General features: G+C 38.6%; 2 protein-coding genes across 7 annotated transcripts in view; both read right to left on the bottom strand.

Annotated features, from left to right (window-relative positions):
* The window catches only part of LOC143445025 (baculoviral IAP repeat-containing protein 7-like), a 47,652-nt gene that overhangs the window by 6,561 nt on the left and 15,199 nt on the right, over positions 1-25,892 (bottom strand). Inside the window, exons 1-7 of one of the 6 annotated variants that reach the window (XM_076943897.1) lie at positions 16,928-19,447; positions 16,710-16,842; positions 16,431-16,543; positions 15,665-16,036; positions 15,461-15,560; positions 15,237-15,368; positions 14,988-15,152 (exon numbers count right to left, since the gene is read on the bottom strand). The exons of 1 other annotated variant lie outside the window; for it this stretch is intronic. In XM_076943897.1, the coding sequence (XP_076800012.1) occupies positions 14,988-15,152; positions 15,237-15,368; positions 15,461-15,560; positions 15,665-16,036; positions 16,431-16,543; positions 16,710-16,842; positions 16,928-17,036 (1,124 nt within the window). In that variant the 5' untranslated portion in view covers positions 17,037-19,447. Of the gene's footprint in view, positions 1-13,897; positions 14,863-14,987; positions 15,153-15,236; positions 15,369-15,460; positions 15,561-15,664; positions 16,037-16,430; positions 16,544-16,709; positions 16,843-16,927; positions 19,518-24,203; positions 25,853-25,892 lie in introns of those variants that run through there. 4 more of the 6 variants (XM_076943838.1, XM_076943829.1, XM_076943888.1 and 1 more) reach the window with 4 other exon arrangements.
* Positions 722-10,561, bottom strand: LOC143444989 (uncharacterized). The gene is made up of 2 exons (XM_076943784.1): positions 7,559-10,561; positions 722-3,004 (listed from the first exon to the last, which is right to left on the bottom strand). Exon 2 carries the CDS (start codon positions 2,833-2,835, stop codon positions 898-900), a length of 1,938 nt encoding a protein of 645 aa, XP_076799899.1. The 5' UTR covers positions 2,836-3,004; positions 7,559-10,561; the 3' UTR covers positions 722-897.

Raw genomic sequence — 25,892 nt, 5'->3', positions numbered from 1 at the left:
AAACTGAAGTTATATACAAATGAATGAACTGTAACATATGCTTAAAATAACTGATGGTAATATAGCTACATGTTGGAGGGTATCTCCAAGATTAACCGGGCATGCAAAAATTGTTTGAACTGTTCGTATTCCAGGGTTTTGTCCGTAACCCCGTTGGATATATACTTCATCAAGGGGGCCATGTGGAAAGCAGGTGTGGCTGCTACCATGGTAAGGATTTTGCTCATAAACTCAAAATCAGGAACCAGCTGGAACAGTTCATCCAGCTGCTGGAACCAAAGTAGTAGATCCTCAGCCGAAGTGGTTGGCGGCGCAGGAACCGCAAGGGTCGGCATTGTAACGGTTGTTTTAAACGGCCGAAATAGTCTATGTACTGGTTGTAACACCGTAGCTTGTATATCTGCTAGATCAGCGCTCTGGGGCATGGGGGCAGGAGCGCCTTGCTCCCCAGGTCTGACGATCGGCACATACGGCGCGGGAGATGATTGTTGAACCGGTGAATCGGGTGAGTCGGGAATCATCTCAGTAACTGAAGTGATTTCGTCAATTTGAACGTCAGCGGAGGAATCAGATACCGTCGACATACTGAAGTGGTTTTGGCAGCAATGGTAGTGGCAGCAAAGTCTGTGGAGAAACTAAAGGGGTAGAGGGTAAATTTTTTTGCAACTGCACCTCCCCCTATTGAGGTGGGTTGAAACAGCTAAACTCATGCACAGGAATAGTTAGCATGCAATAAGGCGGGAAAAGTGAAAACGATACTAGCACAAGAATAAGCTACTAAGCATGCAACGAAGCAAAACGGTTACAAAATCGAAAGCGGCGACAAGGGAAAACGGCAAAATTGTACATGCAAAGGACATTATCGGTATTGAAGCAAGGTGATACACATAGTGAAACTTAAAGTGTGTGGGTGCTCGCGAAATTATCACGAGAAGATGAAGCGGGCGGTGCGTCATCAGAAGATCCAGACGGAGACGGTTCATCACGAGAACGCCGAGGCAAGGGCAGCGGTTGTGGTAGTTGTGGTCTTGCAACTGGCGCCTGCTGTTGGTGGCGCCAAGCGCGGACACGGGATACAAGGGATCTGGCATACTGCAAATGGTGCGGAGACGATCGGATAAACCCGATGGTATGGAAGAGGGCCCACATCATGGCAAGGAGTTGCAGGATGAATATAAGGGCTGAGAGAAATGGATTCGTAATTTGCGACAGAGCAAGGAGTAGCGTTTGTTTCGCGGCGTGTGCGAATGTGTCTGCGACGTAGGATCCGTTGATCATAGTTTCATCAGTAGTAGTAAGGCTTGTCATGACATGTCGCATCTGTTCCTTGAGAAGGTTGGCTTCAGACATAGAGCTGAGCAGCGATTGAAGATCAGTAAACGAGTCAGAGTCAGGTAGCTCGTTGAGAATTTTCTCGTAGTCGGGTGCCTTGTAGTTGACGTGTATAGGCGACAAAGGTAAGTTGAGTTGATGCACCTGTACATGTTCGTGCGATAAAGTATAGTTGTGATACAGGACAGTGTGTCCCAGAACTCGGAAGACAAAACTTCTTGCTGGTCGATACGATTCCAGCAGGTGCACTCCCGGTAGGACAATGTTGTCTGAAATGAGTTGGCCGTATTGACTGTGGCCGTTTTGATCGCGATTTTTGATGAGAGGACGTTGGCTGAATGCGTTTCGGTACGCAAGTGACGGTAAGACGGTACCGTTGATAGAGTGACATGCTGCTCTGGACATAAAATCTCCAAGGCTGGAACCCATGGTTTGATGTCCAAGAGTAGTAGTGAGTATCTCAGTAGGGAAGATCTTCCCAATTGCTTTGTAGAGTGTGCCAATTAGCTTCGTGAGTTGGCAATGTAGGAACTTGTTCTCTTCGTTGAAGGTAGTGAGAACTTCTGAAATAAGGTCGTCCTGTTGTGTGTCGAAGGTTGCAAAAAGTCGCTCGAATTGAGAGTATGGCGTTCGAAAAGGGGCACGCCTTAGCCGGTTAGGACGAAAAAGAGCGAGTCTGTCGAGCTCTGTACATTGTTGGTAGCGAAAGATAAAGTTGTTGTTGTCGCAGTGAATATGTTTGCCATAGCAGTTTTTCGCACGAGAGGAGCATTTCCTCCAGTGATGTACCGAGATCCCGAGATCAGGTAAGGAAACTCTATATAAGGACGTAGAGTTGTAATGGAGGAGCATCTTGTGAGTCCCGAGAGGCTTGGTTGGTGGGCAGTTGATATGCGAAGGTACTCGCCATATAAACATACGATTGCCCGTTAAGCAGTATCCACGCCCGATTGAGCACGATGCAAGAGATCCAAGAGACGACGTCATTGTGTCCGTGACGTAATCGTAGTAAATTGTAGTGTGAAACAAGAAGTCGTTTGTTACTGTTCCAGAAGCTGAAGTCGGCCAGACAAACTTATAATGGACTGCATTGCGTGTTGAGTACGCCGCAGGATTAGACAGGATCAGCGGTCCATGTGATGAAACGTTGGTTTTATTCCACGACGAACATTCTGGGTTGTACGGTGGGTGTGCGTCAAAGGTGTTGGCCGATTTTTGATAACTCCCAAAAAAGAAGTAAGTAGTGCTCCAGGAAGTAATCTGTGAAGTGCAAACTGTTGCAGGAATCTTCTGGAGATGCAGATCAGGAGCAAACACGGTAGCAGAGCAGTTGTGTATGGAGAAGGGTGTCTGCGTTTGACAATGTATGTCGTCATCAAAGGTATATAACCCGAGAGAATGCGAACGCTGACATAACAGAAATTTCTGTGTATCCGGATGAAGATTCGTCTGAGCGGCGGATGTGAACAAAAAGAAACATGTAAGCAGCAGACAAACGAACATGTTGTGTTGTTTAGTCAGAGAACCGTTTCGGTGGAATGATTTTGCGACCAGTCCGAGAAGTCTTTACAACTTCAGGCGGTTTTATATAAGCAGGAGCAGTGACAGTAGGTGGTGTCGTTTGCTGTTTCGCTGAAGTAGCGGAGACTGACTGAGGAGCAGGATGTCGAGTCTGCAAAGAAAAATTTTGTTGATGCGAGGAGGATGATGGTGAGGGAGCATCAATATCAATTGTATAGCTAGGTTTGAGACGGTCGAGTGAGACGCGATCCGGTTTGCCATGACGGGATATTACAAAATATTTTTCGTATCTTTCCAATACTGGAAAAGGACCAACATAAGGGCGTTCTAACGCACGTTTGACATGATCGCATCTAACATAAACGCGGTCACAATGTTTCAAATCCGGATGCACGTAGGACTGCATGAATTTTGTATGAGCGGTCGTTGGAGTAAACTGAAGGTCGTTGATGAAGTCTCGGTAGGCACCGAGGTAGCTGGATGTAGGAACTGCAGAGGCAAGCTTGGAATCAGAAAAGAAACCACCTGGGAGCCGTAAGGTGTGTCCAAAAGCTAACTCAGCAGGTGTACATTTCAAATCCTGGAGATAGCGATTACGCAGAGCCAAGACAATAAAACCTAATTTGTGAAACCAACGTTCAGGTTCGTCTGAACACTTGATGGCGCGCTTGATCTCTGCATTTGCGCGTTCTGTAATTCCATTGGAAGTGGGGTGGTAAGCTGTAGTCAGATTGTGTTGAATACCAAGCGAGCGCATAATTTCTGCCCAAGCGGAACTGATGAAACATGGTCCACGATCACTTGTGAGGATGATTGGAACACCGACCAAGGAACACCAGTGATTTACAAAGTAAGCGGCGACGGTTTCCGTGGTGGCATCAGGGATTGGTATGGCTTGAACGAAACGCGTATAACGGTCAATACACGTAAGGATGTATTTGTAACCATGGGAGGTTGGTAGTGGTCCAATCAAGTCAATTGCAACATCAGAAAATCGTCCGTAGGGAATTTTAAATTTCCCCGGTGCGGTTTTAGTGTGGCGGAAAATTTTTCCTTCCTGGCAGTTTGGGCATTGTTGAACCCAGGTAGCGATTTGTTTACACATCCCTATCCATATAAATCTTTCCTTGATGAGCTTAATTGTGGCTTTTTTTCCAGGATGCGATAAATTATGTAAGTGCAGGAATACTTGACGTTGGAAGGAGGAAGGAACTAGAACACGCTCTGTGTCAGTGGACACGTCACAAAGGATGGTAAGGTCCTTATTGGGCAGCTTGCAGTCCTGGAGTTTGAGTGATGTTGTTGCGGTGCGTAGTCTTTGAATAGCAGGATCATTGGCTTGTGCTTGTGCTATTTTCTCATACTCTAAAGGAGGCGGAACGTCCGAAAGAGTATTAATGTTGGGTGCCGAAGGTTGAGACCTTGACAAGAGGTCCGCCACAACATTGGCAGAGCCTTTGATGTGCTCAATGGTTGTTGTATATTCTGAAACAAACAACAATTGACGGAACTGTCTTGGAGAGTAATGTTCGGAGAGCTTACTGAGACTTGAAACCAGAGGGAGATGGTCTGTACGCAAAGTGAATTGTCGGCCTGTCAAGAAGTAGCGGAAATGACGTATTGACTTGTAAGCGGCCAACAGCTCTCGGTCAAAGCAACTGTATTTACGTTGAGTAGCGTTCAGCTGTCTTGAAAAGAAGGCCAAAGGAACAAGTTGATTTCCTTGCAATTGCTCTAATGTCGCTCCAATACCGGTCAATGAAGCGTCTACTGTTAGATAAGTTGGAGCATGGAGTTTCGGAAACGCTAAAGTGCTAGCATTTGCAATAGCTTGTTTGCTGCTGGCGAAGGCGCATTCGGCTTCGACATTCCATGTTAAAGGGGCCGCGCGTTTGCTGCGACTGTTCGGAACTAGCTTGTAAAGCGGTTGTAAGGTTGTGGAACAATGCTTCAGAAAGCGAAAATAATAGCAATAAATTCCCAAGTAACGTTTCAGCTGTTTGCAGGTTTGTGGCTGTGGGTAATCAAGAATGGCCTGCACTTTTTCTTGAGTTGGTCGTATACCCTCAGAATTTATGTGATGGCCAAGGTAGTCAAGAGACTCGCGGTTGAATTCACTTTTGTCTAAATTGAGCGTTAAGCCAAATTCCTCAAGTCGTTGAAAAAGCAACTTAAGGTGTTCAAGATGTTCTGATAGGTTACTACTTCCAATGATGATATCATCGAGGTAAGCAAAGATTCCAAGGTGCTGAAGGGGACGTACTACTTCCCCTATTAGTCTGGAAAAGGTCCGTGGGGCGCCGGACAAACCGAATGGGAGTCTTGTGTATTCGAATTGTCCTAAGGGGCAAACAAACGCCGTTTTATGGACATCTTCTGGAGCCACTTTTATTTGATGAAAGGCGTTTTGGAGATCGCATTTAGAGAAGACAGTTTTACCATACAAAACCTCGGAAAAACTATGTAAGAACGGAAGAGGGTAACAGCTGTCGATTGTTTGTTTGTTGACTAATTTATAATCAACGACAAGACGATATTTATTGCCAGAAGAGCCTTTAGGAACGAGCAAGGCCGGACTTCCATAAGGAGAATCACTGTATCGGATAATTTCTCGCTCCAGCAAGCTGTCAATTTCTTTCTTCAAGATCTGCATTGTTTCTGGGCTATATCGACGTGGACGTGCACGTACAGGAGAACCTGTGGTATGGATGTGGTGAACGATGGAATGCTTCACTGGTTTAACAGCTGACATGGGTTTTTGCAAGTCTGGAAATTGATGTAAAAGGTCTGCAACAGGATCTATCTGGCTGAGAATGGATATGCGAACAGGATCACTTTCAACAGGCTCTAACGTATATTGCTGTTGGTTCGGTACATCTATCAGATGCTTGGCTTTAAGATCCAAAACAAAGTTGTATTCAGTGAGGAAATCCAGCCCCAATATGCAAAAAGGTGTGTCCGCAAGCACAAATTCAAAGGGATAAGAAAAACGAGGATGAAGGGAAACATTAAGTCGTGTAGTGCCATACGTAGTAATTGGCGTGCTGTTAGCAGCGAAAAGCGGTGTTTGCGGTTTGCGGTTTGATACGTCAGCTAAACTAGCGGACAAAAGAGAAGTTGCTGCCGCGCTATCTACATAAAAGTGAATACTATTGGCGTGATCATATACAGTTAACAAGGGGCAGCCTCTTTTTATTGTTGATGCGATCGACGGGACTGACGGGGTTAATGTTGCGTCGATCGCCACGCGTTTTTTGTTGGGCGGGATTGGTTCTCCCACATGCTACAACTTGGGTGACAGCGGCGCGCATCCCTACCGAAGCGGGCGTGGTAATAACATAAGCCATTAGAAGCATCAGACGCGCAAGGGTAATTGCTACGTTGGTAGTCTGGTTTCTGAAATGTGGGGGATGAATGTAAAAAATTATATTTGCGTTGGTTTGCAAAAGAAGAACCATTTTGTCGGCGATTATCTCGATTAAACCCGTTGTTGCTGTATGATTTGTGAAACTGTCCATTGTTTGTGCGTGGTGATCGTTGTTGCCATGCTGAGTTAAATGAATTGCGTTGGTTTGGCGTATTTTGATTTGTGAAATTCGTATTTCTTTGCCCGGAACTCTTAGATTCGTTGTTAGCGTTAGATCGTGTATAGCGCGGTGGTTTAGACAATTGAATTTGCTGTATTTGCGGTTGCATTGGGTAGTCAATGTCATCCGTATCAGTGATGGCAAGGGAAAGGTTGTGCGAAGAAGTTTTTGGTTGTTTAAGCAGCAAGATTTCGTGGGCTCTGCTTGCAAGGTTCTGGAGATCGTGATGTTCCACGCTGGCTAACGCAATTGCGACGTCTGGTGGTAACGCTTTAAGGAATTTAGCACGAATTAGTTTGACGACTGGCGGAGTAAGATTCTCTTGACCTACTGCGCTCATTAATTCGCGCATTAAATGTTTCGGGGACTGATCGTGCAGCGTCAGGTCCGCCAACAAAAAATCTAAATGGTCCTCACGTTTATCAAAGTTTCTCAAGATTTCATTAATCAATATGTCGTAGCAGTTCTGTGCCGACGCAGAAGGTAACCGAAGGAGCGCGAGGTCTTTCGCAGGAATTGCCTCTACCGCCAACAAGTAACGATTAGTTTGAGAAGTGATTTGATAAAGAGAAAATTTATGTTCAAGGTGAGAAATCCACGCTTCGGGATTAAATTTCCAAAAGGTAGGAAGTTTAACGTGTGAAAACAAATCGTTTCGTAAAGTATTGTTCTGTGGTTGCGCGTTTGTTGGTAATTGGTTACTAGTACCCAGACCAGACGGACCAGCAATGCCATTATCGGGAGTATTTGCAGATCCCTCCCCGTTTTCGTTCGACATAGTTGTATTATTAATTGACTCGTTGGAACGGTCGGTTGATCGTGTGCTCATGTGGTATTCTGTCTTAGCTTTGCCAGGCACCGAAGTAACTTTTCGTTGTGTCGGCACAGGTTGTGACATTTATCAAAACCGATAGAAAATGTTTTAGGCGGCGCACCGCAAAAATTGTTCACAATTGAACCAAAAAATACTTTACAACAAGAAACTTTTATTTCAAACTGCAGCACAATGCAGCACAATAAGAATAGCTTAAGCTAATTTAATAAGGTACAAGCCGATGAGCATGCATTTACAAGCTATGGTTGCAAGTAGTTGTATAAAAAGTGAAAAATCCACTTACCAGTGAAGAACGGTTGTGCGAATTGCGAGAGTGTGAGAATTGAAACGCGTCGTTTTTGACACAAGATCGTCAGTGATCACTAGAACGTCGGTGGTTTATTAGAACGTCGAAGCGTCGGGTTGTCAGTAGAACGTCGGGTTGTCACCAGAAATGTCGGAACGTCGGGTTGTCACCAGAAATGTCGGTGGTCACTAGAACGTCGGGGTCATCAGAAATGTAGAGGTTGGAGTCGTTTTAGGATGTAGAGGTTGATGCCGACAGATGCAGATACAGATGCAGAGTTTATCGGTCTTAGCTTACGTTACGTTATTGACTTAGTTAACCTACTACATTAGTATCTGACTCTATTGTTGCGTGCGGTTAGAATTCTCTAACCTTTCTGATAGCCGAACGTTCGTATTATATTATAACAAATACCGTTTGCCAGAAAAGGCTTTTATTGTAGGTGCTGTACACTTTCTCAATATTACAAATAACCGAGAACACAAGTCATGTGACTGCTTACACGATGTCTACTGATTCAATCACCACAACTACAGTAGTACGGTATTACATATGTCTATAACTTCGCGTCTGTGACTGAGGTTCTGAGGCTCAGGGGGAGTCTCACACAAAAGTTCAAGCTTATAAAACGTGCTGCGATGTGGCGGAAATATATGACAAAAAAGGCATGAACATTTCAAAGCGTGTGAACGTGAAAATCGGTGTGTTTGCAATGCAAATTAAATTTGGTTAAGTTGGAAACAGTTACTTGGAAGCGACCTGGTAACGTACTAAATAAGGAGCTTTCACACGAAGTTATTCGTAGCAAGTTTTCAAATATACCAACGGTAGTTTGCAGTGTTCTGAAAAGGCAAGTTTTAAACTCCATTTACTAGCTGGAAAACTCTTTCATAAGAATGATGTGGCGGGACTGAAAGTTTAAAAACTCCAATTGTTCTGGAAAACACATTTCTACGAAAGACGTAAGGATTTTACAAAAGCGAGCCAAGCCGCCACAGAGCAACCAAAATAATTGACACAATAAATCTCAGAAAGTCGTTCTGATGCATATTTACTTGTCTCTATTTACTTTATTTCAAAACTTGTCAAGTTCAAATCACGGTTTCATAATAAATTTATTCAGATCGAAGCCTTGAACCGTGCGTTTAAATTCTGCAGCTACCGGGATAATTAGTCTCTTGTTTGATCATTCAAGCAATATTTTATTGCGTAAACGTTTTTCTAGAAACCACCGCATCTCTTGTATCTCACAATTAATGTTTGTCCTTCAATTAATGGTAACTGGTAACGTAGAACATTTGCGTAATTGCCAAAACGTCTTTTCTGTCTTTTCTACCCTTGCTTTGTATTTAACTCTTTTTAACTTGAACCTTTCTTATAGTTGACTGAAGAATTCGAAATTTTTTTCTCCAGAAAGTCACACAGTCAAGTCACTTTACTCCGGAAAGTTTTGTGACAGTTATAGTTCTGAGAACATATGACGTCATTACTAATAGTTATGCGAAAATAACAAAGCGAAATACAAACATTTCGGTAGAAACTTTATCGAGGAATCACAGCGTAAAGTACCGGAAAAAACCGGCTCTCAGTATTTACTTTGCTTGTTACGTCACTGATAACACGTGACAAGATGCTATTTGTACAAATCGTAACAAACCATTGTGATGTTGGTTTGTACAAATAGGTGCGTTGGTTACTCAATTAAAACATGAACTTGGTTACCAGTGACGTAGTTTCTTTTATTCAGCTACTCGTTTGCAGATGGAGCTGGTTACAGGCTACGTAGTTACTTATATTGATTAAATTCATTCTTAAATAAAAATATTTATGGATATTAAATAAGTAACCAGGTAGAAGCGGTAACCGGCTTCACGCCGGACTGGAACAATAGCACAGCAACAGCAAGTAAAACCATGGCATTGAAACAGAATCTTGTCCGAAGCAACTACTTTGGCCACATGCTTTGACTTGATGTTGTTGATAAAGTAGGTCAGTAACTTGTGATTTTGACACTTGTCATTCATGTTTGGTCATTTCATGCTGAGTCATATGACACGTGACAGTCTTGTGACTATTACGAAAAGCACGTGGCACAAATAATCCCAACAAAGCTTACAAAATTATATAACACTCGGGTGATTTACATGTAAAGAGCTTATGTGACGTATACGATCTGATCTTATACTTAACGCTGTTTGATTGTTGCAGTACCAGTTTACTCCATTACGTCTATGTACCGCAGTACAATTGCTCTTTAAAACGTCAAAGCAGCCGTTGGTTTTCGACTTTTGAACCTTTGTGCTGGTTAAAGTGTTTCTCTAAAATATCAAAGCAATTAGTGCACTTAATGTTTTTAAAACCGCTTTGGTATAGATAAAAGAAATTATTTAGTTACCTTCTTTCAGCCGATATTTCTTTAATTTTCTTTGTTACGTCATTGGTAATGATAACAAGTAACACGTTACTTTGCTTTTGTTAATTATTTTCTTAAAAATGATGATCAACCATAAAAATGAGTGCTTTAGATCATTTTATGTCATTTTCATGAGAGTTATGCTCGTACGAAATCAGTCGATTAACCAGTGACATCATCATAACAATGGTTCGATTTCACATTTAGCCACGATAACCCACCAAGTTTATTCGAAGTGATAAAATATTGCCAAGGAAACAAAATTTTATTACCAGTTGTATCTTTTTTTTCAAAGTATCGCCATTACTTTGTTGGCAACAATAGTTTAGGGTCGCTTTAAAAAAGCGCAAAGAAATTGGACAGGACTTTACTCATAAAGGCCAAAACGAAAGTCATCTTGGTTTGGTAACAAAACTGCTGAAGCGTGACGAAACTTTTCTCCTGATATATTCACTTAATTTAAAAACCTTTTTCTTAAAATCTTTTATGTACTACTCAAATCATTCTCATGCTCAAACCTGAAGCTTTCACTCTTCAGAAGCAAAATTTTTATCACTGTTTCCGATGAAACAATGACGACTGGTAAACAAAAGCAGTCTGCGTATTAAGTTTGACGTTCAGGTGTTTTTATAGTGATACGTGCGTGGAGAAAAAAGGTTGAATGAGAGAATGACATCACGAATGTATTCTTTAAATAAAAGAAGGCTCTATATATACCTCGGTCGCAAAAATATCTTTGATATGAACTTTTAGTTGGCTTGATAAGGCAAGCTTCTGCTTACAAAACTTCATGTTTAAGTTAATAAACTTTAACTCCTGAAATACTACCATATTTTTGGTTTTTTTTATAAGAAAATATCGAACTTAACATTAGTTTTTCATAATGATAGGAAATCTGCTCTGTTTCAATTCTACTTTGAGGTTACAAAAAATATACCATTTGTAATAAGCCAGTTTGACAACTTAAACTTTAGTCTTTGAATTTGTTTCTTTATACCTAGCGCAATATGGGCCAGGGCCAGAAGGTAAATTTGGAGCCCCGTGAAAAGTATATATCCTTGTAATTTCTGAGGCCTGTGGCTAAATTTACTCACTAGCGGACTAGCCTATGCACATACTCGTATTAATCAAAACGCGTTTATTCTAAAGCGTAAGTTAAAATAGCGTAAACAATCACAAATTCTTACATTTTCTTGTTGAAAACTAAAGTTGGTCGGCTAAATATTAATATTGAAAATGTTTTATAAGTTTTTGGAAGAAGAACGTTCTTTTCACGTGTGTCGTTATTATCAAAACAATTGGAGAAGCCGCATCTCGCCCACATAGGCACAAAGAGATACTTGGTCGTGACGTTGTTAAAATATAATCGATAAATGCACAAAAGTTAATACATTTTAGAGAACAGATTTTAATTTTTTTGTCATTTCTATGCATGCTTCTTTAATGGAGGCGCGGCAAGGAATTTGATTTGCAGATAGAAAGCCCCATTAAAAGTTGTCAAGTGGCCCACCCTAACTCCCCGTCCACCGGCCTGAAGACAGTACATAATGACGCAACCCTTGACAACAAATTCAATACCGACTATTTTGTTTACGTAACAAAAACAGCTATAGCTTTACGTCATGGAAATCAAAATATCTCTCTGACAATCGACTTTAAATAGAACACAGTCTGTCATCTCGTACTCTCTTCGTGATCACGACAACATCGTGATTGCTGAACCGTGACATGACCTAAGGTGACCTGAGGTGTACGCGTCTGCTCACTCGGTTGAGTTCATCGATAAAGCCGTGGAACAGGGCGTCTTGTTTTCGCTTCTGTTTTAAATATTTTACTGCTTATACATAAGCGATTTCTATAAGTAAATGATGTAACCCTTGTCGAGGAACAACAAACAATAATCAAGATAAGGAGAATAAAGCAACCTTGTAATGCAACACATAAATCAATCCTCAAGTAAATCGGTCGAACGCACATGATCACGAGACCTCAAATAAAACATTTCTCTTTGTTTGTGTTTTTGTTTCACATGAAACATTGACACTACACTACGATGAAAAGTTTTAGTTACGTAACTTATAATGAAGAAATTATATAAAATGATGAATGATATATATGATGACAAGAATCGTTTAAATAACTACTCAATATTCAGCTATAAGTTAATTGCAGAAGTCGGGGCGGAAATTCTTTTTGTTTCCAAAAATACATTTTCGATATTTTAATTCAACCAAATGCACATGAGAGGCGTATTACGTAACATTGTTGTTGGGTGAGTCACATAAACAATAAAGTGGCAAAAATAATCGACTTCAAATTTATCACAGGTTATAAAACAACCAGCACTTGTGAATGAGATTATAACTTCCAGTCTTTATCGCAATTAAAACGTTGTCTTGAATTGAATTATTTGTTCAATGGCTCGCAATATTACGTAATCAACCACGTTCAGGCCAGGTTCGGTCCAAGGTCCACCACGTGATCGGAACGTCACAAGTTATTTGTATTTGAAGTGGAAACGTGACATGAGAGTGAAGATAAATTTAGCAGAGTGAAAAAATATTAAAAGTGGACATGCGTGGACATGCTGGCCTTTCATAGAAGAATGCTGGTTGTCTTCAAGTCTTATCGTTGAAATGCAATCAGATTTACAACACTAAAATCAAACAGCTGAAAAACTGTTCGAGTTAGCTACAACAAACACTTTGTGAATGTCACTATAATGTAAAGAAAACTTGATAATATTTAGGCCCCTTGAAATAAATAAAAACTTTTTGCCAAACTTTATGCAGATTTATTCACCGCAACTTCACAAAGAAGAGTTTTCTTTTATCTAATTTGCTAACAAAAAGTTGTCTCAAAGTTATTTTAACTCTTACCGAATTCTTTGTGAAAATGAAATTTAAATCAACAGAATTTTTAGAACCGACGTTTTTTAATGAGGAAGCAAATACTTAAAAATCCCGAAAACTCCCGTTTTGGTGAATTTATGCTTCGTCACTATTATCCACAATTGATCAGTATTTTTGTCGATTTATTTTCAACCATTACGGGTTTTCCATCGTTAGTTGTAAGAAAATGACTCCCATTATAAAAAATTCCACTTATAGCATGATTTAGAACTGGCAATTCATTGTGAATGAATGCGTCATCTGCAGGTGCATCCCCGTTTGCAAATTACCCTCTAAGCTTAAATGACGCACCACTGTCCAAAACTGTCACATTCTTGAAGGCTTTCAAGAAGCGAAGTTTTTCATCCTTGACTTATGACCTGGTTATTTATGCTTGACCTGGTTAATTGTACGTTGGCCCCGACGTATTGATTATTACATGTTTTTATATTTTGTCAAATCAATGGTGTGTTACTGTGGTAAACGTTTCCTTAGGACATCTTCCTATCATGAGATGTTTGTCGTTTAAATATTTGATGTGATGATACTTGCAGACTTTGTCCTCATATTTGATTTTGGTGACGCGTTATCGATACGAAGTTATGTTTTTCTTACTGCTGTTCAAATTTTGTGCTGCAAGAACCACCGGTAAAATGAGTTGAAGTTTACCAACAGAAAACGAAACAACAAGACACCAAGGTATAAAACGTCTCTTAAAACAACATCGATAATCGTACGGTTAGATAAGCGTTGGAACATGCGACAAATATGACGTATGTGTTACGTACAGCCGCAAAGGACAAAAAGAATTCACGCCAATAAACATTTCGTTATGTGCAGGAGTAAATCAATCGCTGATCAGTGTTTGTCACCTAAATTCCAGTAGTTCCTTAAATTTTTCTTTTATTTGTGCTTTTGTATGGTTTTGGTTCGTTTGATTGTTTTTGCTTTGTGTTTCCGGTAACATATTTCTTTTTTTCATTTTATTATTTGTTCTACTTCGACATACTTTCAGGAGTCCACACATTAAAGTAATTAAAGTTGTAGAATTTATTCATATACTCAGCAGATGTTACAGTGAAAGTTGCACATTGTAAAAATACAAAACTTAAATAACAAGAAATCTCAGCAAACAGAAGCAGCAAAATATTAATTTTCGTGTAAAGATATAAATAAATAAATGAATAGATAAATAAGTGCACGAAAACAAAAATACATATAGGTTAATATGTTTGCATTATTTAAAATGTATAAACGATTCATTACAATGTGAACTTTCAACTCTATTTTGTCTTTTGGTAAGCAAATCATACGATTTTCTATAAACTACCGGGAAAACGATTCTGCAAATTAAAATTTCTTTTTAAAACATGTCTCACATATATATTGCGATATATTATATAAACACTCGAAAAGTACAGCAAAGATACCCTGATGATTATTATTATTATAAAACATAATTGTTGATCATTATCAATTAAATGAAACATCGTGAATGGCAGCTTAAAAACATGATAAAAATTCAGTTATATAAAACTAAAGTAAAAACTAATAAAAAATATAATTTAATGGTAAAACTAAAATACAAAAACTAACAATATTAAAATGTATTTATAAAACAAAATCTCACAATTTTTTCAACTGATCAAACGATAAAAGATCGAACTTTTTCTCGAACCCGCAAACGACAAATGGGACAAGTCGATGCATTTTCAGCGCAACCAACGCAACAAGCAATATGTCCGCATGGAATAAGCACAACACTCGCTTGTTCATTGCCACAAACTTTACACATTCTTTCCTCCTGTAAACGACGAATCTCTTGAAATCCGGATATTGTAGATAGATTGCTAGTTGATGGTGACGGAGTTTCTTGAGCTGTTGCGGACGATCTTCTTTCTTCAGATCTGTTGGAAGCAGATTCTTCCTCAATCACAAGAATGGATTCAACAAAAGTTTCAAGCCTTGAAAATCCGTTGCCAGTGGCTTCGTATTTCCTGTAGAAAGATCGTTTTTTAAATTTATTAATAGATTTGATCCAATAAAAAGTTTTAAAAACCTTAGTCACAAATGAATAGGACAAGTTTCTTGACAAAAAAATAAATCAGCTACAAAGTTTTACCTTTTGAAAGCAGTTTTTATCATTCTTTCGTCGAAACCCATTAATTTTGCTTGTTCCACCAACTCAGATGAAGACATCTCCTCATCAACTTTCCTTTCTAGAGATCTTGTCTCTTCCCTGGGATCGATGATTTCTGGACCACCATTTCGATGTCTGTTTTGTAAACTAAATGTAAATGAGTAAATACTGCAGATTATAACAAATAACAAACCAAGTTTACAATCAAGAACACGACTTCACGAAGCTTACATTGGTCCTGATTGAACATTCCTGAGTTGCGGATTTGCTGGATTTCGAATTATCGGTCTTCTTAGATTGGGGAATCGAGAAACCAGTCCATGAACATAATCTGGACCTTTTCGTTGAAGAACGAACTCGCACCTGCGGACAAAAGATAGAAGTTTGTTAAACATAGAAATCATAAAACGCATAATCTGGGAAATCCTTTCATTGAGACGGAAAATTCCACTTACATTGGAAACCATTTGGCGTGCTCTTCCCATGGATCGTCATCTCTCTCCCAATTTTGTAATCCTCCGTTACAATACCAACATTTTACTCGATCTCTTACACCTGGACAATAAAGGAAAAAAGTTAGAGAAGTCACAAATATCTGCTTGTGATGCATGAATCTTAAGCTTGAAAATATGAGCCAGTACTTTATCAGATCCACTCACCTAAGTAATACATTCCTGCGTTTGCAATTTGTCTGGGAGTTGCCCGAATCCTATGAGCAGGCCACGATGAGGAGTGATCCAGGAAAGTTTGAAGACGAGATTCCTCGCTCCTCATGTGGGTATTCACCGGATTCGAACACGGAAACAAACGTGTCAAGTTCTGATTGGTGGTTATTTCTTCCGTAATTCGTAGCCTCTCTGTTGCTGCAGATGATGACGTGTTTCCGTTTTGAATTCTAACGTCATTATGGGTGACGTTATCACGTTGTTCAGAATGGTCAACATATGACGTCAGGACTTCTCCCGCAGTGAGTCGGTGGGATGAGTGTCCGGCGGAGTTTGACGCCGTAATCGGCCTTTTGATGAATGAAGCTGTTAAAGGAAGACGGATTACAAAGTTGCCAAGAGGAGAATAAGAATAAGACCGACCGGATAAAATTTTAAGTTTTTACCTCATGAATTATGACGTCATTATTCTATAACAATTTCCGGTCTTATTCTCATTTGAAGCAGATCTTGTGTAAAGGCAATCATCTTGCTATATTACGTCAGCTATTATGTAATCATTGTATTATTAGATGAATTGTTAATTACCTGATTAACTACACGCTTTATCAACAATTAGTTCTGTTAATTAACGCTTTTGAGACATATTAAGCATCGATCCATCTTTATGGATTGTTCATATTACAGATAATATAGTTTAGATTGATTTAATGCTTATCTTTTTCTAAGTGACTCAATATAAATCTTCGTCATAACTAACCGATTGGTATGTTTCTTGTGTCCGTTCCGCTAATGATGTCACAATTAGATCTATGCCATCGGGGTAACTTTGGGTCATCTTCGGCTTCCCACTCTTGGACAGATTGGCCGCAACTGGATTTAAGTTGAGATTAATTTTATTGTGATGTTCTTGAACGTAAAACTACTCACGCGACTTGTATTAATGTGTTGGTTTGATCAGTAAGGCCCGTATTTTATGTGTCCAGTCTTAGTTTAAATAATTTTTTTACAGTATTACTTTAAAAGAACAAGAAGCTACCTGAAGCACTTGGTCCTGTCTTTAAAACCAGTGAAATAAAAACCAGCAGAAGCCAACTTACGAACATCGACCTGAACTTCTCTGGGAAATAGTTTGAAAGTTGAAAGACGATAGGTCTCGCGTATTGGATCTCCTGCAGTAACCGAAATAGGATTATGACGTATTCAAAATCTACGTGTTTTCGAAACTTGATTCACAAGCATGATTTTCCAACCTACCGGGTGGTATGTAATGGCTTCGTTGTCCTGGTGGGTCCCTAACTTGCGTCAACAATCTCCCGTCACTTTCTAGATCTGGGAAATCCACGATAAGTTGGTCCGTTTGCATTTAATTAAAAAATAACTTATATTAATCGAATTTAATTTTCACAAGGGCAGTGTTATTATTTTGGCAGTGATTAATTTCCTGATAAATGTTAATATCTGCGAAAATAGATTACAGTGTTTGCTAAAATATAAATAGATGTATTTTTTGAGAACAAAAACATAACGGAGTTTAACTTCAAATATAAATGTCACTTTTTCTGTTTAAGGGTTTAAGAAATCATACAACGCGTTATTTTTGTACTGTTTTTTGTATAAGGTAAATGGTGGTAAATTTGTATTTTATTCTGGAAACTATTGTGCCCTTTGGTTCAAATACATTTCTTCTTTTTGTAACAACCTTAAGGAGAAAGCTTGCTACGGACTGAAAAGAAGAATGTCTTTTAAAACGTAACAAAGGAACCTGATATCAAGGCGTAGACGCCATTGTACGTAAAAATAGACGCCGCCGATATGGTCGCCCTTTTATGAATGACTGAAGACGTGTCGACATAAAAGAGTCACGTCCTACTTTGAGGTAAGTACGTATGCTGCCTACGTACGTTAGCAGATTAGCGTCATTATTTATAGACACAGACGGCGCTGGCTAACAAAATACATGTATATTTGTATCAACCTATTAAATGACTGACTGGGTTTGAGTCAATCTGTTCTTTAGGAGAAAACGGGTTTAACGTAGACAGACGAACAACCTTTCATTTTAGTCTCTTCTTTGATGAAAGGGAGGTAGAAAAATAATTATTTTGTTCACTCTATAATCGCTCCTGCTTGTGTCAACGGCGAATCTCTCCTATCTCCTTTCTAGGCTCTTCTACCATAACCTGGCTTCACATTGATACGTCACAATAAATGCTTCGCTGTCACGTTTACGCGCTAACTTCCCACGACTTTTTATGAATGAAACCCTCCAATGCTTTTGTGGGAATTCTATGAATGTTTCGCTAAAGTTGCTCGGTGACTATGTGGTCTTGTTTCTGATAACAACTGACCTTTATACTTTGACTGATAAAAAAATGAACTTTCACCTAGAAACTTCTGGACTTTCCGAAGCCTCGCTTGTGACAATGACTAAGCGTTTTTTACTTGTTTACCATTAAGAACATTTCTTACGCAATGGCCACGTGCTCTCATACACGATTGTACGTGCATTACGTGATGATTTTCCTATTTTTAACTTCTAACAACAATTTAGTTTTAACTTTATTTAGTGAAAATATTTGAAATATTTTTTATTCTATATATCGCCGATGCTTAGTATTGGCGACTTGCGCAGCGATATTCTTAGTCCTGTCGACTAACCGAGCTCTTTTAAATTTAAAAGATTATTTTAAACGATCACCTGGATTCAGCTTAAAGCGCAATATGAGGTAGTCATTGTGACGTAAGATATACGTATTTATAGCACGACATCACAGGTGTAACTTAACATCGAAGACCGTATTCGTAGATCAACACCATACACACAGAGCCGCACCTTCAATTGGGCGCGGACTAGAAAAGTTATTCTTGCTTAGATATTTCAAGCGACATTTCCTCTCTTACAAACTTCCACGTCATTTGGATCAAAATAACTGACTTGGTCGCTCGTTTTGACGTGAATTGTAAACTCTCTGATCGGAAAACTCAATAATTAATAGCAGAGGTAGTAACACCAAAGCCTGTCTTGTTTTATGCTGCTATTTCGTCTTCTTTGCTCGACTTATATTGAGGCGAGGTTGATCAAAGCTACTGTAGTTTCCGCTTTCTCTCATGTTGCGCGTTGTCAGGTGTTTTCGCAGGAAGTTGTAACAAGCTATTTTGAATACATGTGGCGTCATTTTGTTTCCCAGTTGCCTTGAAAGCCCCATACATTCGACCTATTACGGAAATGACCTTGCCAAGTCTTCCCTCAAGCTGACGAATCAGGCAGAAATTCCCACGAGCAATATGTTCCTGATACTTTCTAGGGTCGCAACTGGCAGGATATCACGTGATATTTTAATCATTACAACTCAGGTCCTTACCTTTCTACGCAGGTACAAGGCGCCTTGAAACGGGCTAATTTAGGTCAGCAATTGCGCTGAGTACGATTGTCTTAATGAATTAGTCTCATGATTCGCGACATTCTTATAATTATTGAATGAAGGCACGTGCTTTACTATACCGCAAAGCCAGAATATATTTAGACATTCATGCGTTTTACTGACGTAGTAACTATCCGATACCTTTCAAATCTTTTTAAAATTTCCAACGTCATACTTTGCGTAAAAGAATGACTGACAAAATCTTACGGTGGAAAGGAATCTCCATTGTTTACATACGTGATTGAGATCACGCTTGAAGAAATTTGCACACATTCTCACCCGACTGTTCGCTTTCACTAACTTCTTCAGTTATGTTATCTGATAACAACATTTTGACGGACGACATTGTGTTGCCTCAATGAAAGAATTGCTGAACTTCACTCTACTTAAAATTGTTTCGATATTCATCTACATTGTAAGCCGAAGTAAAAATTTTCACGCCGCTAGCTGTGGGCGGCGAAAGACATGAACTGAGCATTTGACGCACGCGCTGTATATACAGGCACACATCCGACGTTGACAATAAAAGGAAGAAGGCTCAATGAGAGAGTAAACTACTACGGAAACTTACAAAAAGTCTCTTTCCGGATTTTCCGTTAACTTGTGTTTCATCCATCTCTATTGATCAGTTCCAAAAATAGCGTTTGTACAATTTCAGCGTCACAAGCTTTATGTCTTCAATTATTGCCGGTTAACAAAAGATAATTTAGCTTTGATTAGTTATCTGCAGAGAAGTTACGAGTTCGGATAAGCCAAGAACAAATTATTTATTAAAATCATGACTTTTTTCTTACCATCGTACAAATACCATGTATTTTAAGCAAAGTTGTCCATGTTTAAACAGAAAACTTTGTCCTTAAAATATTTAAGAACACTATTGCGCGTGTAAGCTGTTACATAGACGTAGGAATTCTTTAAAACAATTAAAGCATCAACACCAATATAGTTTACAAAACAAAATGCTTTGTAAATTTCTTAATAATTCTTAATTGTAATCTTCTCTATAGGAACAATTTCTAGACTTAGGCGTGCGTTTACGTCATGACGACGCATGTGACATAACGACGTAAAAAGGCTTTTCTTCTTCGTCACCTCGTGAGCGCTCACGAGACAGCTGCCAGGTCTTTGAACTGTGACCTACATCTCGTCCCATTCGAACGTGGGAGAAAGTGTTTGTTTGCTCGGTTGACTTTGAGCTGTTGCTGGTCTTCTATCACGTCACAAAAGTGAAGTAACTGTATTGGAATATCAGCATATTGTTCAAGAACTATAATCAGTGGATGGGTCACAGGAAGACAAATGACCGAGACAGTGAAAATATGTAACAACATGATAAGGTTAATATAGATCATTTTCGAAAAGTTGATGTCATACTTGCGGCCGAAGATTTTATGTCAAAGTGATTCAAAATGAAATTCCTTCCAAGGAAACTAACTCGGTGCGCAGTGCGTGTTCGAATGCACGTGTCAAGCCAAGGGTATAGAGCGGAAGTTGGTACAGCGTTGATATTTGCTCTACTATATAAGTTACTTATCGCAGTAGAAAAAGTATGTTTTAAGAAGAAATTAAATTTGTTAACGACTTAATAAATTGTTTATAAATCGAGAAAAGTTCATATAGAACATTGCTCATAAGTATATTTCTTCCATCGCTCTTTGCGCTAAATGCTCGCGTTCATCATTCGTCGTCTATTTTTAAATCTAACCTTCCGTGCCTGTGTTTTATTTGGTACCGCTTTCATTCGTCCTCATTTAACTGTAACTGTTGTTGCTTGCTTACCTTAAAACTTGTATTCGGTCGTACAATGACTGATCTCAATCAAGCAAGTTTGTTTTGACTGGCACCGATTTCGCAGTGATGTCATACATGATGCAATAATGCGGTAAAATTTTTTTTTTTTATTCCCTTTTATTGCTGAAGTCTCGTGATTCTTAGTCTGAGCACAAACACCTACATTGGAAACCCGATACCAGCACGTTCCAAGGTCAGTTTCCGGAGATTGCATAAAACTTGCTCAACCTTTGCGCCGAGTCTTGATACGAATGAGACGAAGCGATAGTTTAACTTCACTGCACTACGCTTATAGGCTGTATATTGCGTTGTTAAAGTTACGCACAATTAAAAAACTTGTAACACGCTGCCGATACACATATAGATATACGTCATGTCGTGTACCGTTTTGTATGTTTTAGATAATTTTAGTATTTCAAATTTTAGGTTTTTTGTGTCGTGTTGTTTGTACTTATTTGAAGCTGCGCTCCCTAAACATGGAACGCAGCGCTTTTTGACTCGCTGTAGAAAAATGATTCAATGATGATCAAGTTATTGGTCTGGGTTTGGAGCCCGAGCGAGGTCTTTGTTATGACGTTCTTTGTCGGTGAATAAATTTGGTTTTAATGCATTTTGGTTGATGTGACTTATGATGGTGACTTGATGATGACTTGATGATGATGATGACTTGGTTGATGTGACGCCGTTAGTGGTAGAAGACCTGAGAGAATTCTAACGTAACAATGTTGCTTCGGTCCATTGCGTTTGAAAGAATTTTACAATAATGAAACAACAAACATTTAATTAAAAATATCAGTTTGCTTCCGATGTTGTCGTACTTGTAGTTAAAGTTAAGTTGTTAATATTTTACTGAACCTCATCAAAACCACGAAATCCAAGATTTCTGAAAACAAAAAAGAATAAAATTAAAGCAAAAGTAACTTTTTTCACGAACAATTTGACTCTTGGGAGTTTCACAGATTCTCGCTTTTCAATTAAAGACGGAAAACTTTACGAAAGATTTTATATCGAAAGCGCGCATTTAATAACTGATGTAACTTATAGGACAATTATCCAATAGATTTACAGTTACTAGTTCGACTTTACCGGGGTTTGGCTTACCTTTTGTTTGTGGTTCCCATTGTGATCCTGTAAAGCCATTGACAGTTTGATCTGTAAAAAAATCAATTTACTTTACAAAATCAATCTCGTAGAGAGACCATACAAATAAAACTTGAGAGAGGTTACGTAAGATCCAAATAGAGAAAAAGAGAAGAGCAATCAAGCGTGACGTAAATCGTCAGTGACGTGACGTAAATCACGAGTTTATACACTTACGGAAGAATTGAAAAACTTGCGGAATTTTACACGCAACTCTACAAAAATTGCCAAATTTAGTGGAGCTACACGTGTTACTACTAGAGTTACTACAGTTAAGTCGCTAAGAATGATTCGTGATACCCAATTAATTAATCATCAATGTGATTTGTATATTCACCAATAATTATTCGTCAGTTTAGAACGAAAACTTTGTCATAATCTAAATCTTTTGAAATAGTGTGTCTAATAATAATAGTTGTTTCTTTTAAAATAGAAGTGAACGTGAAGTAAAGATTAATCAGTGACAACATAAATACTTAGTGACCGGACATATACGGAGCAGAGCACACTCACTTAGCCATAAAAGTATTTTAGCAGACTTATACAGTATTCTAAGTAAACTTGCTCGAAGTAAACTTGCAAACTTTCGTCACAGAAGCGGAATTGCGACGTGAAATTCTTTCAAACCCATAATCTTACAAGAACATGGGTGCGCAAAATGTCTATTTTAGCTATTTAAGGCTTTATTGAAGTTAGATTTAGGTTAGAAGATGGATCAAGTGAGGTTCAAGTCACTATGTCATAAAACTTAAGTTAGTAGTTAACAAGAAACTATGAAAAATGGCGTTGGCCGCGCGATGTTTTCCGGTGAAACAGCGACAGCTCGTGTTTAAGTCCATTACGATGTTATTTCATCGCTGCTGTATTGATGTGATTGATTTTCAACGTAGCACGATAACTTCCCGTCAGGCACTTTCCCTTTAGGGATTTATTTCGCTGTGAATGACGTATGATAAAATACAAAGTAGAAATAGAGAAACAAATAGAAATAATAGAAACAGAGAAAGTGGACCAAGAGAAAAAAGAGACTATGAGCGATGAAACTGGAGACAAATAAAAGTTTATGTCACAACCATAAAGAGTAAACAACAAGAACACAACCCTTTGTTACGTAGCTATACGTCAACATGGTCTCATGAATAATATGAAGCACTGGAAAGTTACTTGTACAGTAATATTGTCGCATTGTGATGGTTTCTAAATACCTCCGGGTAATCTTTTATATTATCGAACAATTACATTATAGGCAAAATGCACAAACTAAGTGATAGCACTTTAGTTAGTTCAAGTGTTCTAAACTGAAATTACTGTATGGTAAATCTAAGTTATATATAGTCTGCCACGGTGTACACTTAAGTTGGTTTTACGTCATAGACTTGCGAGTCTTACCTTATCGCATCGCGATGTACGACGACAGAATATTTTCCGCGCCTGCTTCCAGGAGGTGCAACAATCTACTACAGGACGCGCGCAACGCGAGCAGTCCAAATGCTTTCAAGAAGTCATTGAAAAGCTCCTTCGTTTGTCAGCCCTAAGCTTTTTATCAATGCCGACTAATTATCGCTGCTTTTCCTGAGCTTATATTCGTGTTATGCTCTTAGAACTATCTTAGAACTATCTTAGAACGTGTCCATGCCGCATTTGTTAAGCAGGGTTGCCAGATCCCAGTGATCAAATAAAGCCAAGACGAGAAAAAATAAAAGCCAAAAAAAGCCAAATAATTTTACTAACCACTAATCACTGAGGTACCTAACTAAAATACACAAATATTTTTGAGTTGAAACGTCAGTAGATTCATCAACGATAAGTGTGTACTTCTTGTTTTGAAGATCTTGAATTAAATCAGATTTTATTTCTGGTGAAATAACATTTTTAATTAGTGCTATACATTTTGTCCTGTGCAATTTTATCTGACCAAGGGTGCTGCCAATTCCATGGGCTACCATTATTTCACTCATGTGATCAATGGTGCGTATGGCACTATGGCAAGACATGCTAACAGCAATTTGTAGCTCGGCTGTTTTAATTTTATCATCAGTTTTTGAACTCCTTTTTATCACTGAGAGTGTTTTTTGGGAAGAAGATGGATTATTCTTTCTGTGTTTTTCTGTTACCTCATGTTTAGTTAGATTTGAAAGTCTTGGCACAATAGTGCATCTACACAGTTTACAATATGCTAAATTCAAGCCATCAGTTGATTTACTGAGACACACAAATGTTTTTTCCCATCCAATGTTACATTTTCGGTTGCTATCGTATGATGGTTTCCACTTTGGCATGATGATGGGTTTAAAAGCAAGAAATAATGAATTCCAAAGCCAAAATATACACCTAACACTATAGAGTCAACTGTACATCATCTCTAACACTATACTCTCAACATCTGTAAAACCTATATTAAAATCAAAAAACCAAATTGTTGTAAAGTTTGTTATGATAGGTTTGAAAATATTAATTGGCTACTAAAGAAATAACCAATAAGAATATTATAAATAATAACATAATTATTTATTTCACACTTCCTAAACTAGGGATTATTATTTGTGCAATTAAATTCAATTTTCATTAAAAAAGCCAAAAAAAATTTTGTAAGCCAAACAGTAATAAAAAAAGCCAGTTTCGAAGAATCTGGCGTCAAAAAAGCCAATATGGCAACCCTGATGTTAAGCGCTTTGGAGGACTATAGAGCACACAAATAAGACTTCCGCTATTTCACCGGAAAATTATGTAGGTTTAAAGCATTTTTTCACAGTTTCTTGTAACCTAACTAACCTAACTTAAATGTTGCAATGTACAAACTAAAAATTAACCAAACCCAACCTTCTAATCTTATTCTAACTCCAATAAACTTTTTGCGAACCCATTCTTTTAACCTAACCGCCTTTCTTTAACAATGGGCTCTGTGACATACAAACGGTAAAATAATAACTTCCAGAAAGTATGTCGCAGCTATTACACGCTCTTCAAACATGATGACGTCATAGAGAGATCAGTGTGCCTGAAAATGACGCTTTCTTGCGGTGAACGAATTACAAGAAGAATTTTCTATGGGATGAAGAGGCAGGTATCGACAATAATAAGCAAACTATAGCTATTAATAAGAAAATATGAATTAATGGCGGGATTTATATCCATCGTTTTCGTGAAAAGTATCATATGACGTTAATATACTGTAATAAAAGTAACCAGGTACACCGATAATGATTCTGTTTTGTGTGCAGTTGGCTGAACAAAAACTTGCCAGTTATTTCAGCTGCAAGACCCATGGAATGTTGCTTTACAATCTGGCTAGCACATCATGTCAATGCGAACAGTTTTAAAACCGGTAATCTACTGTTACATTTAAAAGAAATATGTTGCTTTATCTGTGTACATTATACGTTCGGATTAATCGAAGTCACTCAATTTATTCCTATTCATAGTACTTAAAATTATGAATATTAAAAATCAGCTAAATAAATCTTAATTTGGTTTTTATGGTGATACTCTTAAAACTCAAACAATAAAAGATCTAATTTTTTCGCGAACGTTCAAACGACAAATGGGACAAGTTGATGCATTTTCAGCGCAACCAACACAACAAGCAATATGTCCGCATGGAATAAGCACAACACTCGCTTGTTCGTTGCCACAAACTTTACACAATCTTTCCTCCTGTAAACGACGAATCTCTTGAAGTCCGGATGTTCCAGATAGACTGTTGGTAGATGCAGGGGAATTAGTAGAAGATGTCGAAAGCTCTTCCTGACAACGACTAGATTCTGTCAGAACTGCGTCAACAAGACTTTCGAAATTGGAGAATCCTTGATCGGTAGTTTCAAACTTTCTGTTAAAAACATTTTATCATTATGTTTTGAAATGACTTG

The sequence above is a fragment of the Clavelina lepadiformis genome, chromosome 1 (genome assembly GCF_947623445.1).
Source record: "Clavelina lepadiformis chromosome 1, kaClaLepa1.1, whole genome shotgun sequence".
Lineage (NCBI taxonomy): Eukaryota > Metazoa > Chordata > Ascidiacea > Aplousobranchia > Clavelinidae > Clavelina > Clavelina lepadiformis.
Note: the sequence above shows the minus strand (reverse complement) of the source record. Positions and strands in the feature narration are given on the sequence as shown.

Bases quoted from the DNA above. Each gene is read 5' to 3' on its own strand.
- LOC143444989 (XM_076943784.1), bottom strand. From the start codon at position 2,835: ATGTTCGTTTGTCTGCTGCTTACATGTTTCTTTTTGTTCACATCCGCC.